The sequence below is a fragment of the Herpailurus yagouaroundi genome, unplaced genomic scaffold (genome assembly GCF_014898765.1).
Source record: "Herpailurus yagouaroundi ecotype Mexico unplaced genomic scaffold, PumYag 164, whole genome shotgun sequence".
Classification (NCBI taxonomy): Eukaryota; Metazoa; Chordata; class Mammalia; order Carnivora; family Felidae; genus Herpailurus; species Herpailurus yagouaroundi.
The window spans coordinates 37138274-37152909 of record NW_024412405.1 but is presented as its reverse complement, the minus strand read 5'-3'; the positions used below and the strand labels follow the sequence as shown (position 1 = coordinate 37152909).

Genomic DNA, 14636 nt, shown 5'->3' with positions numbered 1-14636 from the left:
AGGCTTGGGGTTGGGGCATTCAGGGCATTTACTTGTGTCCTCATGCAATTTAGTAAAGATGATACATTCGACTCATCGGGTGTGAACACACCGCATTCTGTTTGGATAACAGCACAGGTTACTTCGTGCGACGCCTGATCATTATTAACGAGGGCTGATGTATTTTGGAGGACAGCTGTTTTCATCACAGACATTTCGGGGTTTAGTAAGGACAGGCTCTGTTGGCTGTCATTTATGTTTTGCTGGGTGAATTTTGGGTGCTATAATATCCCCTAGGCCAATAGAGGGAAAAGAGATCGTGGCCAAATTAGTGTATCAGTGGGAAACAGAGTGTAGCATACTGATCTTTAAGAGAGGGAGGCTGGCAGCTTTAGGGATTTGACCTGGGTGTGCACAGCATAAATGTAGGCCAGGGCAGGCAGTGCTGTCAGGCCTGAGGAGACAGACTACGGGTGGGATACGCCAGACCAGGACCCCCGTCTTCTCCCGTCTTTCAATGGTGCGTGTTTCATTTCAGTTCTAGTGTATTTCAACAGGCCTGGCTTGCGGCAGGACAACAGGATCCCAGCAGAGATTAAGTAGTTCCCCCTCACCCAGGGGTTTGAAGTAACTCACCCATCCCCACGGGACATTCCACCACAAATTCTGGTAGACAATTCTTCCCAGGCATGATGAGACTTGGTATTCTCAGCAGCACAGTACCTTGGTCCATGTTACCATGGGGTCATGGCTGTTTCCTATGACTTCCAGACCTTTACATGTTGGGTGCCTCAGCAGGGTTCCCCAATCTCTCCTATGGGGTCACAAGTCCTACTGGTTGATCATTCAAATTGAGAACATAAGACCCCAAGAATTAGACAGCAGTAACTGACAGACAAGATGGGTTCCCTCATGTCAAGGGTGAGAAACTAAAATTTTGATCAGATCAAATGAGCTTGAGGAACAAAAACCAGTCAGCACAGCCTGGGGTGACAAACCTGCATAGAACTCAGCAAAATTCACACAAAGACCCCTGCAACACATCCTGTCATGCTCTTCAGTGGCTGCCACATCATGAAACTGCTACCACAAGGGGTGAGCTGCATCCTGCTTGCCACTCTGATCCTAAAGCTTGCAGTTTGGGACTTGAGTCTGACCAATGTCCATAAAGGGCCCAGAATTTGCAGGATTTGCCTATTTAACCCAGAGCTTAAAACTTCCCCTCTGGAGAGTTCTTTCAGTTTGTAGCCAAAAGTCGGGTCTCCCCAGTTTACAAACTACATGGCAATAAAACTTTTCCTTGCCTCTGACTAAATCCTTGCATTCGGGATTTTTTTTTTTTTTTTGGTTGGCAAAATGTATTAAAACCTAGGATAGTACCTCAGTCCACCTAGCCAAGATGGTTTTACTTGTTAGTAATTCAATCTGCTGCTTTAATATTCCATTCTTCCTTTCTACCAACCCTGCTTCTTTTGGGTTATGAGGGATATAGACCTTCCATTCAGTGTCATGTTCTTTTGCTCAATCTTGCACATCAGAACCTTTAAAGTGTGACTCAGTCAATGTCTATTCGACAAAGGTATTCACACATGGTGCTCAGTTTCTCTAATCCCCTAATGGTGACAGCCTGGCTTGCAAGGCAACAAGGGAAACCTGTTAGGCCAGATGTGGTGTCCACAAAAACCAAGGCATAGTTTTGATTGAACCATCACTTGAAGTGAGGGGGCCAATATAATCAAGTTGCCAATCCCTCACCAGTTGGGCATTCTGGTGGATGGCCCTAGACTCCTTTAGGAGTTGCCTTGGGTGTTTAGAACATACATGGGCATGCTGCTAAGGCATTAAACAAATCCCTGTATTTCAAGGGCACTCTGACATCCTCGACAATACCCCATCCCACACGAGTGCTGTGGTGACCACTTTTCTATGCATCCAATCTGTTATATCTACTGAGGGGTCACTTGCTAGGTAGGGCTCATACCCAGGCTAGGGTGTCAGCTTCTTGGTCAGCAAGGAGTAATAGCACTTTTCCAGCTGAGATGTGGAAAACAGAACTGCCTCAGGCTCTTGCAGATGAAGCCAAATGTCTTTCCATATATCTCTACTGAACAAGGGCTAGTTCATGGTCATTCCCTCCTCGACTTCCCATTGTCCAAAGCCATAGGCCTAATCTCTTGAGAGCAGCTCGACTGAGGGTGCAAAGGGTTAATGGCCAGGGTTCATGAGTGATCACCAGCCAAACTATTCAGAGTTCAGCCCCCTGTCTGCTGTGGTTCGTTCCTGTTTCCATCCAGATGGTGTCAGTGTTGGGCTGAATAGTGATTACAATCCTTGTGGATGGGTTGCCCCAGTTACACCCATCTGTAGGCATCAGTGGAAATTTCCCCCACTTCCTCTCTTTAGGCCACAGGAACCCCAGGGGTAGGAGCGTTTGGAGAATCCATACACTCTACAGGGCCTAGTAGCACCCGCAATTCTGTGTGTGTGTGTGTGTGTGTGTGTGCACATGTGTATGCTACTGGTGATGTTTCTCTGGAAAACCCTGGACAGAGGTAGTGGGAGATATTAGTGGTTGTAGCTATGAAAAGATAGCATGAGGGATCCTTGTGATTAAAGTATTCTGTATCTTAACTGTGGTAATGTTCTATACTTGTGATAAAATTGTATAGAATTACACACATGCACACACAAATGACTGTATGTAAATCTGGTTAAATCTGAATAAAGTTGATAGATGATATTGTCTATTTCCTGGTTTTGATACTATACTCTCTTCATTAAAATATTATCCTTAGGGAAAATGGGTGACGAGTACATGGGATGTCTCTTTGCTATTTTTTATAACTGCATTTAGGCTATAATTGTCTCCAAAAATTTTTAAAGTAATTTTTCAAAAAAATATATAAAATGGATGCTACCATGTTCCAGGGTAAGATGCAAAGTTATTATGGGAACTTGCAAAGCTCTTTGAAATCTAATTCTGTTACCTCAGCTGTCCATCCATCTCCAGATTACAAAACAGGTTTAAGTTATGGGGTAAAAAATTGATGTAAGAAGATAGCTGTTGGTGAGGGCTGTGGATTATTTCAGGTCCAAGATTCTCCCGAGTCACCCAAGAGAGGTGACATGTGTCTGTCTCTCATCTGAAGTCTAGGAAAGAAACTACAGTGGGACCACTCAGAGGACCTGATATTTGTCCATTAACGGTTATTGGACACAAAGGGCCAGTGTCTACCTCAGGCTTGAATTTCACATGGTAGGAATGTGTGTTTGGCTTACTGCTCTGACAAAGGTACAGAGAGAGTTTGCTGCTTTCAGGGCACTGTTCCAACATTCCTGGAGTTGTTTGGGGAAAAAGAATACCTAGGTGTTTACTATGAACAAAAGATGCAAGAGTGAGCAGAAGATAGCTGGGCCTAACACTGAAAACTCAGTAGTTAAAGGACTCCTGGCTTGCCAAAATACATGTGCGTTTGGCTGCATCAAGGAAAATGCAGGAAAATCCCTAGGGATGGGGCCGTGTCCTTTAAACTCTCAGATAGTCAGTGGTAAATACTTGTCAAATCTAGATGCTAAATTATCTTTAATTTTAGACTGTTAAGAACTTCGTACATCCTTCCCCATGCCCCTGACCTTCCTTCCTTAAAAATACTTCATGCTTTTAAATCATTTGCCTATTTACTCTTTGATCAGATTCTCCATTCTTGCTCAGTTCTGTTCTAAATTGCAGAAAACTCCATTCCCCAAGAACTTGCCCGTCTTCATATGGGCCCTGGTATCTAATGATTGTTGTTTCACAGTGGCTATTGGTGGGAAAAGAAAATCACACATAAAGCAGAAAGTAAAGAGCACCAATATCTATTAATGGAAGGAGCTAAAAACCATTCACCATACATAAATCCAGGCATGTGACAGCCCAATAGATTTAAATGAAAGATCCAGCTCAATGCGAGCCACTTTTTCTTTGTAAATGTAATAAGGTGAGTTAGTAAGAAAAGGGCTGACTAGTATCAACATCTCCTCCTCCCAGCTCCCACACTTGGGATAGAAGCCAACAATACTATTTAAAACAAATAAATTTTAGTAATTTCTAATAAGTCCGGTCTTTGTTTTTGGAAATATCACATTGAAATACATTCTTGGATGTGGATACATGCAATAAATAGAAAGTAGAGATGCATAGCACTGGAGATGTATCAATCAATTTATCTTTATCTGTTGCCTAATGTAGTAGACAACACTCACAATTAGCATTGTTGAAAGAGCAACCAAGAACTGGAGACAGGGTTCAAAACAAGTAGCAAGATAGCTTAAGACACTGGATGAATTATCAAAAAATATTTACTGTCTTTCTGGGAGCTAACTTTACTTACAGCATTGGATTCCATTTCGGTTTGTCTACTGTGTTTTTTGTTTTTGTTTTTGTTTTTTTAATTTTCCTTAATGTTTATTCATTTTTGAGAAACAGGGAGGGACAGAGGGTGAGTGGGGGCAGGGCAGAGAGAGAGGGAGACATAGAATCCGAAGCAGGCTCCAGGCTCTGAGCTGTCAGCACAGAGCCCAATGTGGGGCTCAAACCCACGAACTGTGAGATAATAACCTGAGCCAACGTCGGATGCTTAACCGAATGAGCCACCCAGGAGTACCATATCTATCATGTCTTTTTAAAACATGACGCACGCTACATCCTCTCACACGCTATACACTTCCCCAGCTACAATGTAATTGTCTTAAATATTTTCTTTTCCTACATCTAGAATCACACCAAAGTGTGTTACGATTTTTGCTTCCACAGACCTGGAGGCCCTCCAAAGAGAAGGGGTTAGAGCTGTTTCTTGAAGGCTGGATCTCAGGCATGAAAACCTGAGCATTTTCTCCAAATGGCATGGACTGAGGAGAATATCTGGACTGAGGACATTCAGATGGAGGAAGCCTCAGTAATAATTGAAATAGAATTTTTACTTCACTGTGCAGCTTTGTGGTCAGATTAATCGATAATTTTATTTAGAAAAAAATGTGACTTCTATTGTACCTTACTGGGATTGCAAATTCATATTCAGAATTAAGTTCATAATGCTAACACTACTTTTGAAAATATGTGTTAAATACTTTACAGATTTTATGTAATTTGAATGATTTCATAGAACTTTTGGTTGGCTCCTGTACCGTCTGTATAGCTTATAATGCTGTCCACCCATCCCCAACTATGTCCCTGTCCCCACAGAAGGCTTACTAGTCATTTTCTATACTGTGATATTTACCACCCTCTCAGACAGTGGTTCTCAACCTTAGGAACTTAAAAATACTGAATCACCCAAGGAACTTAAAACTACTGATGTCTTAGCACCAACCCACAGGGATTCAAACTTAATTAGACAAAGTATTTCTAAAATTCCCTAGGTGCATCTAATGTACTGCCAAGATACCTTACTTGCATGTGCTCTGACTTGAGGCAATCAAAATTCTCAGGGAATCTGACTTAGGATAAGAGAAAGAAAAGGGTTGGCTCACTTCGGTGGGTTAGGTCTTATGCTCCTGAATAACAGGAGGAGTCAAGAAGTGAACAAGAGAAACAAAATATGTCCGCAATGAGAAGAAGAAGAAAACAGTCACTAGGAGAAGCACAGGGGTGAGAGTAGGAACCTGCAGGAATCAATTTTTGTTACTCCAACCAAAGGAGTCCCGATTCGATGGTTCAGTTCAAAACCTCCTGCTCATTAACCTATAAATACAAATGATGCTGCCACTACAAATGTCACTCATTGCCCAATGGACTCATTTGGCATTTATTTTTTTTTTAATTTTTTTTCAACGTTTATTTATTTTTGGGACAGAGAGAGACATAGCATGAACGGGGGAGGGGCAGAGAGAGGGGGAGACACAGAATCGGAAACAGGCTCCAGGCTCTGAGCCATCAGCCCAGAGCCCGACGCGGGGCTCGAACTCCCGGACCGCGAGATCGTGACCTGGCTGAAGTCGGACGCTTAACCGACTGCGCCACCCAGGCGCCCCTCATTTGGCATTTAAACATTTATGCTCTGTGTTTGAATCAATGCAGGCCATTTTACCCAAGATATATAGATGCTAGGTCATAAAAATTGGATATTATAACTAATACTCAAAAGTCCCAACATAGTAGGAATTTATTGTTGATAATAACTTATTTGGTGATTAAACAGGCTACTTACCTTAAAAATGAAGCTGGCGAGCATTGGTAAGACAAGTAATCTGATCGAAATAAATGAAACATAACATGAAAAGAATACCTGGTATCATATTTTACCTAGAGGAAAATGTATCCATCCCTTTTCTCAATCCCTACACAAAATGTTGTTTGACTCACAAAACATGAGTTATTCTCTAGATGAATGTGTAAGTTGGGTCACTGTCACCACTTCGAGGGACGGTGTCTAAGTCGGAACCCTCTTAATACCTGTTCCATGTCCACAACACATTAGAAGAGGCTCAATGAATCTTTTCTTGCTGAAAGTAAAATTTCCTATTCTAAAAAAATTACAAGCTCCTCTGGGACAACAGCCGAGTTTTTCACTTCAGTCATTACATCTAGCACAGTGCTTTGTGCAGAATAGAGACTTTATTAATGAATCTGTTTAAATGAATAGATGAGGATCAGTTCAGCTTTTATATACCACTTGTACATATTAAAGATAAATTTTAGCACCAAGCCTACACATGAGGAGAAGTGATAGTTTTTACAATGCCATTTACAATAACGTTTGAATTCGATTAACATCTCTACTTCCCATATTGTAAAAATGCAATCCACACACCTTTTATTTGTAATTCACTCGCTTCTAGTAATAGTTGTTGTTCATATTGTAAATTTGCTAGTCCCAATGAGAACACATGGGAAAAACCTTAAATCATTACCCAATTCCACTGACATCCAAAGACTGTTTGATGCTCTAGTACAAGTCTTACTGGCACAAACATATGAAGACAGAAGACAAAAATGTGTTTGTAATGGTCACATAAACATTTTAAGCTTTTATTAGGGAAAAATCATGTTTTGTTAATTCAGTGAAATGATTTCTTTTGACAGAAAAAAGTCCATTTTCCATTCTCTTGGGAATGTTTAGAGTATTAACAGAGATAGTAACCCAATATTTCTTCAAATGCAGCATTTTGGATTGATGAAAATGTGTATATATTATTAAACGATATTGGAATTTCAAAGTTTTTAAAGACATTTTTTTCCAATGATAGAGATCGAAAGCAAAACACTAAGTTAGAGTTACAAATCTACACTCTCATAGATATGGGAATAATATATTTTGTTCCATCAACATGTCTACTTTACATTATTCAGCACAAAGCTTTGTGAAATAAGAATCATGGGAATATAAGAATATAAAGGAAAAGGGTACAAATAACAGCTTCATAAACTGAGAAATGTACATAAATAAATCATGTATATGTGGGCAGTTTGCTTAGCTGGCAAGAAACAAAATATGGAAAATCTGCTTGTTAAACAATAACTACAGAGTGTGCTTTTATGATGTTTTTCACCACAGTAATTCATATTAGAGATAGAAGCAGTTGCATGTTAAATAAAATCATTGAGCATTGTTCCCCTCGCATTGCAAAGAGCTGACTTATGTTGTTTTTAGATGCCTCCCATTAGAAAGTAAATATTCCTTCAATGCTATGCATTTCACAAAATTTAATAAAGACGAACTGTAAATAAAGTCACAGGGAGATTTCAGACAGTTTTATTAGGAGATTGTTGAAAAGAAAAAAGAAAATTAAATACAATAACAGTAAACGTGGTTCTCACATTGAAACCAGGCTCAAAGAACTAGGCTACCATAGAAAAATTTCCAATTCTTGCATTATGATGTAAAAACAGATTTTTGTACAGATTTTGTACAACAAAATTCGTAATAACCTTTTATCATTTTTAGAAAACTTTAAATATATAGATAAAAATAGACAATTTTCATAGGTCCTACATGAAGATGAGTATGTTCTGTTCCAAGGGCTTGCATAGAGCGCAAATGTGGTTATAATATAGAACAACTAGACATTAATATTTTTAGGATTACAAAAGCATGGAAACCATAAAATGGGCACAATTTTACTTGTTTATACGAAAAAAAACCCAAAACAAACAAATTTCAAACCAACCTGTATAACTAAAAAAGGAAAAAAAAAACTTAAGTTACAGACTTAAAATAACATTTCGTGAATTGTAATATTTACAACATGTTAGTAAGATTTTCTCTTAACATATAGCTGTAGCTTCTTTCTTTAATCCTTGCTAAAATTCCTTTTATATCAAACCAAACACTAAAGCATTCTCAAAGGTCTTGAAAGTATGCATTTTAAAACTATTTAACCTACTTAACAGGTGACTCTATGCAAGGAGCAGAGCAATGGCTGATTCTACTACTTAGGTTCAGTTGTAGGCTTTTTAAAAATTCTTTTAAAAAATGTATGATTCAAAAGCTTGCCACAAGTCCCTCCAATTTTAAGTGTCGTAATCCTTTAAAGACTGCATCCAGGGAAAAGCAAGAAATACAGACAACAAGGAATAGAATCTCTTGTGCTCAAACAACAAAAGATGGTTATGGAAGAACTATGCATAGGAAACCAAGTTTCTACAAAGCATTTACTAACAGTATTTTAAATAAAAATATTGCTCCCTTTCAAGCAAGCTAAAATAGGAACTGTATACATAAGTTTATTATTGTATTAAAAAATGGACTCAGCTGGTTAATAGTGAACTACACAAAAGAAATATGTTCCAGTATTGCAAGGAAGACCTAAAAACTATAGAAGCTTAGTGCCAGAGTATCTACGGTGTTAATTTTTCTTAACCGAATAATTAATACCGAATTGGAACTATCTTTAAACATTTTTAAGCTAGCTTTCTTGGACATTTAGGATTTTGCTATTTATGGTAATAAATAATGTTATGATCATAAAATCTTAAGATGACAGCAAAATCATAAAATGTACAGTGACTGTACTGATTCATAATATCAGTCTTTAAAGGTGTAACTCCAGATTAGTAAAAACAAAGAGAAGGTAACTTCAGTGGGTAATAAGCACTGTTTGCAGCTTTACTTCCAGTTATCTGCACAAAAGTGAAAACACATACTGTAACTTTCAAAAAGACAGTGAAAATAACACATAGGCACCCTTCCCTCTGACCGGGGGGGGGAAGCACAACACATTTTAACTTTATCACTCAGCGCTACATGGTATTGGACTGATACATCAAGGGTTTGTTAGGTTTTGTTTTTCAGCAACATTAACATAATATGACATTAACATATAAAAATATTTCTGGTGTTTTGATTTACTGTTCAGCCACAATCCATTCTCAATAGTGCAGTTTGGGGCACTAACTAGGGTTCAATATACAAATAAAAGTGGCTGACACAGAGTTCTGATGTCACCAGATGCTTAAGATCTCATTCATTAATACTGTGACTCCAGACAAATATTTACATGCCTGCATGCGTTAAAACCAGAAAGATGTCTTTCTGACTAACAGGGTGACAAAACATATTTTCTAAAATTCTCATTTTCCTAAACTCTAGTATACTACTGCATACATAATACCTTCCTTGTATGTTTTATGTTTATATACTGTACATGTGACCAACAGTTTGAATAAGAAGCATCATTATTATTTTAAATTCTATATACCACTACCAGTTTGGAATGAAAACATGTTACATTTATTTTTTTTTTAAGAAAAAAGACCTTCAGTGAAACCTTTTGGCTTATATTCAATGCTTCTTTTCAGATATGCAAAATGTTATTTCACTGGGTTGTTGTCAACATCCATTTGTTGGTCTTTTGGAATATGTGAAAAAAATCTTCAGGAGAAAACCCACAATTAGTTTAAAATCAAATGTAATAGAATATTACTCTTTGATTTATTGATTTTTTTGTGTTTTTTGTGTTTTTTTTTTGTTTTTTTTTGTTTTGTTTTGTTTTTTGTTTTTTTTTTTTAGGAATCCTCTATGCCCCCTACAAGTTCATTTCCAAGTGTTCTTGCTGGTTTCTGGAGGACATAATTCTGTAAGTCCGGGTGACCACTGTTACAAGAGTCTCTTGATGTGCTCAGATACAGAATTTTCAGAGGAAGAAAATGGTTCATTCCATTAAAAAAAACAAAGCTAGGTCTTATTCAGACCTGTCTTTAACTCAGTATACAAGTGTCCAGCAGCAAAGTTGCAGTTATTAACTGTAAGAAGTTGATACTTGTACATTTACAAACATTCTCAGGTCTCTGGTATGAACCACAGGTGAAAATCAATGGAGGAAACTTTGTAGAATACTTAAACTTTTAAAGAACATTAATACACAAAATTGAGGAAGTTCCCGTAAAAGGACTTTATTTTTTCTGAACTTTCAAATGACGAATGTCTGCAAAGTTCTTTACTATAACATGGAATTTCTTCAACAGGAAAGATTCAGTACATGACAGTAGTTTTCAAATACAGTCTTCCATCTAAAAATGAACAATAAAAAATAATTAATTACATGACATTTGGGAGACCAATGTGAATATAATAACTAAGTAGGCTGCTATAATATTTGTGTATTTTATTCTATCTTCATTTGTTTAGGAAGTAACATTTTTTCACATATTCTCAATGTTAATTTCGAAATTACATGGAGTTTATGTGATCAAAAAGAATACAGAGTTTCTCATAAATATATATTTGCTATTTTGATATCAGTTCCAGAGCACTCAGAAAATAAATAAGAGTGTGTGTGTGTGTGTGTGTGTGTGTGTGTGTGTGTGTGTGTTACTGATATGCAAAGCTAGTTGATTTCTGTTGAATGACAATTACTTCCTCCAAGCTTGCAGAAACAAAGCCTCTCTGAATGCACTCAGGTGTATCTCCATCAAGAAAAACTAAGCTCCCATCATACTCCTTAGCAGTGTTGTTAAATATACCATGTAATGTAACAACTGTGCACATTTGTTGCTATTTATATGAAAGCCACCTAAGTTATTTCATCACTATCAATGAGCTATATAGTCTTTCCTCCTTGAAATGAAATTAACCAAATAATTAAATGGTAAGATGGAAATATATTACTCAACTTTTACCAACTGAGAAACTCACAGTCACGTGAAAAAGAAAAGCAAGTCAAATATTGGACACATTCAATAAACACATTTGAATGAAGCAAAATAAGAAACGGGAAATTAAAAATCCAGAGGGAAAAAAAAAACAAAATGTAAACTCATTTCTCAACTGTAACACCCTCTAAACTGCCAACATTGTGGTGTGGACTAAACTTTGGATATATAATGAAACCTTGGATTGCGAGTAACCTGTTCTGCAAATGTTCTACATGACCAGCAAACATTTCTAATAAATTTTAACTTGATAAATGAGTGATGTCTTACAATACCAGTAGTATGTGACACTGAATGTCACATGATCACAAATGAGGCAAAGGTTCTTGAAATTTGCTTTGATATACGAGTGCTTTGGATTACAAGTATGTTTCCGAAATGAATAACACTCACAAACCAAAGTTTTACTGTATTTATAGAAAATATATCTAAATTCCAAGTTTTAAGACCTACAGTAGAAGGTAATCTGAAAAGAAAATTTTCCAAGCATTTTTAAAAATGCATATTGCCATGTAAATGTTTGCAAAATGACTGATAACTTCAAAAGCTGAAATATAAGGAAACAGAAATCACCTACACTAAATCCAGCAAATAGAAATATATAGTCCAAATATTTGCAGATCCTCATCTTTAACACTAAGCTAATTGCATTCTCTCACATGACCTGTAGTAGACATAGTAATCAGTAAGGAACTTAAAACCAATGTTAAATAGTTTTTTACTTAGAAATATTGGTGTGCCCAAATTTCTACAGTCCTACTATGTTTTATTTTAGCCTAAATTGTCAGTTGTACCTCTCAGATGTCACAGACTCTGTTTTGTTCATTGATATATCCCAATAACCTGGCACATATTCAATAAACATGTGTTGAATGAATGAATGAATCAAAGACAGGTTTTGTGAGATTTACACAAAATAGATATTGAAATAAATAAATCACATAAATGTAAATACATATTTAACTTATTATACTGTTATCATTTAAAATCCACCATTTGCCTGGCTCAGTCAGTTAAGCGTCTGACTTCGGCTCAGGTCATGTTCTTGCGGTCCGTGAGTTCCAGCCCCGCGTCGGGCTCTGTGCTGACAGCTCAGAGCCCGGAGCCTGTTTCGGATTCTGTGTCTCCCTCTCTCTCTGACCCTCCTCCATTCAAGCTCTGTCTCTCTCTGTCTCAAAAATAAATAAACGTTAAAAAAATGTTTAAAAAAATAAATAAAATAAAATCCACCATTTGACTTCAGCCACATGCAAAAGAATGTCCGTGAGATTACTCTCATATTAGCTATTTTTTTTTGTTATTTATCTATTATTTACTTATTTATTTAGAGTAAGAGAGAGAGAGAGCACGTGTGCGCGCCCACACCCAAGCAAGCCAGAGAGGGGCAAGTGAATCCCAAGCAGGTCCCATGCTGTCAGCACTGAGTCCAAAGTGGGGTTCAATCCCACAAACCATGAGATCATGACCTGAACCAAAATCAAGAGTTGACACATAAAATGACTGAGTCACCCAGGTACCGCCCCCCACACCCCACACTTGCTAATTTCTAATAAGGTGTATCAAGTATTGGTTGCCTCTGTAAAATCAATCCAGTTAAACTCTAATAATAATATTTACTTGGAAGTCTCTAAATAATCAATCAATAATCATGTATCAGCAAACTTTAATATATGAAACATATAATAATGACAATGACTGTCTGTTCCCCATAAGTAGCATACACATTTGGATATATGATATAATCTGAGATTCACCAATGCAAATATATTATTAATCCAACTGAACACTATTTTTGAACAATGACTTAAAGGCATACAAAACTATGCTAGATAATCATCCTATATATGCTGTCCAAAAACATTTTACCTCCTGGCCTGTAATGATAATCTTTCATTAATACTAAATATTACTATAACTCAGAAGTAGCTATTACACTATTACAGCAAATATAGAAATTTCCTAAATCAAATATTAATCAAATACCAATATCAAAACCATAACATTTTGATGAAAATTTCTTTCTAAGTAAGGATATGACAGTACTATATTAACAGATTATAAAATATTTATTGTTTTTGCATGGAACATGGTGTGATTTCTTCTGTTTGCTTGGCTTGATTACAGCCACCTCTGAGACAAAACTAATTTTCTCACTTACATCATACATAAATATACCATCTATATACACATTATATATGTGTGTAACTTTCTGGTTTCAGTTTAGCAGGAGTTCCTAATAATTACTTTGTAAATAATCCGAATAAACTTGGTATTATAAAATAAGCTAAAATTTCAGCCTTTCATATATTTAGTACAATGTGGCTAACAATTGGACACTTTTATTTTTTTTCAAGTTTTTTTATTTACTATTGAGAAACAGAGAGAGACAGAGCATGAGCATGGGAGGGGCAGAGAGAGGAGGAGACACAGAATCCGAAGCAGGCTCCAGGCTCTGAGCTGTCAGCACAGAGCCTGATGCAGGGCTCGAACTCACAAACTGTGAGATCATGACCTGAGTTGAAGTCAGACACTTAACTGACTGAGCCACCCGGGCGCCCCACAATTGGACCTTTTTAAAGATAACTTTGATCCTAATGATTTTTTACTACATAAAGTAACATACATTTTATAAAAATCTAGCAATAGAGGATTCAGAAGCAACTTAAAAAGCAGAGTACTAATATTTTTACCAAAGTTTCTAATTCTTAGCCTTTAATTACTTTATCCCTACTTTCTCCTTTTAGCTATCTCATCATTTCTGCTATGTAGTCAATTATGTTGAGAGTATCGTTCCCATTCTTACTTTAAGGAAACACAAAACAAAACAAACAAACAAAAAAAAAAAAACACAATGTTTCCTAGCATTCCAGCATTAGATATTTGGACAAGAGACATTCTCAACTTCCTCCAAATTCAAATATCTAGTATTTTCCTCTCTAATCTTATCTGTTACCATTCTCCCCTCACTCCATGACCGTGACTCTCCTGTGCATTCTATGACACACCAAGCTCTGTGCTGTGTTGGATTATTTAGTCCTAGAAGATAAGTACTTCCTCCTTCTCTGATTCCCTTCCTGCTCTCCTCTACGGAACTTCTCTAAACAGAGAGCTCCTATTTATTCTCCAGTACAAACATCCTAGGAATTAAATCCATAATACTTGTCTCACTTTGAAGTTGCATTTGGGAGCCTACTACATGGTGAGATCCACACAAGCAGCAGCCCATCAGTATTACTCCCATCAGTATTAGAATGATAGTGTTCAGCATGATGCTTGCCTTACAAGTTTAAAGCAATCCCACATGTTAAACTTTTGGGGAAATGAATCAATATATTAACATAACAAAAATAATTATCTTTGGCATGCTAGAAATTTATTTCTTATTTTTTTATCTTTTTAAAGTAGATTCCATGCCCCATGTGGGGCTTGAACGTATGACTCCAGGATCAAGAGGTGTATGCTTTATCAACTGAGTCAGCCAGGTCATATATGAAATACATTTATAAAAATTATATGCATTATATTT

At 36.9% G+C, this 14636-nt stretch overlaps 1 protein-coding gene across 1 annotated transcript in view; it reads right to left on the bottom strand.

The window, feature by feature from the left end:
* Positions 1 to 7648: 7648 nt before the first annotated feature.
* The window catches only part of DACH1 (dachshund family transcription factor 1), a 443609-nt gene continuing 436621 nt past the window's right edge, over positions 7649 to 14636 (bottom strand). Inside the window, exon 12 of the mRNA XM_040487387.1 lies at positions 7649 to 10468. Coding sequence (XP_040343321.1) covers positions 10431 to 10468 — 38 coding nt within the window. The 3' untranslated portion in view covers positions 7649 to 10430. The remainder of the gene's footprint in view (positions 10469 to 14636) is intronic.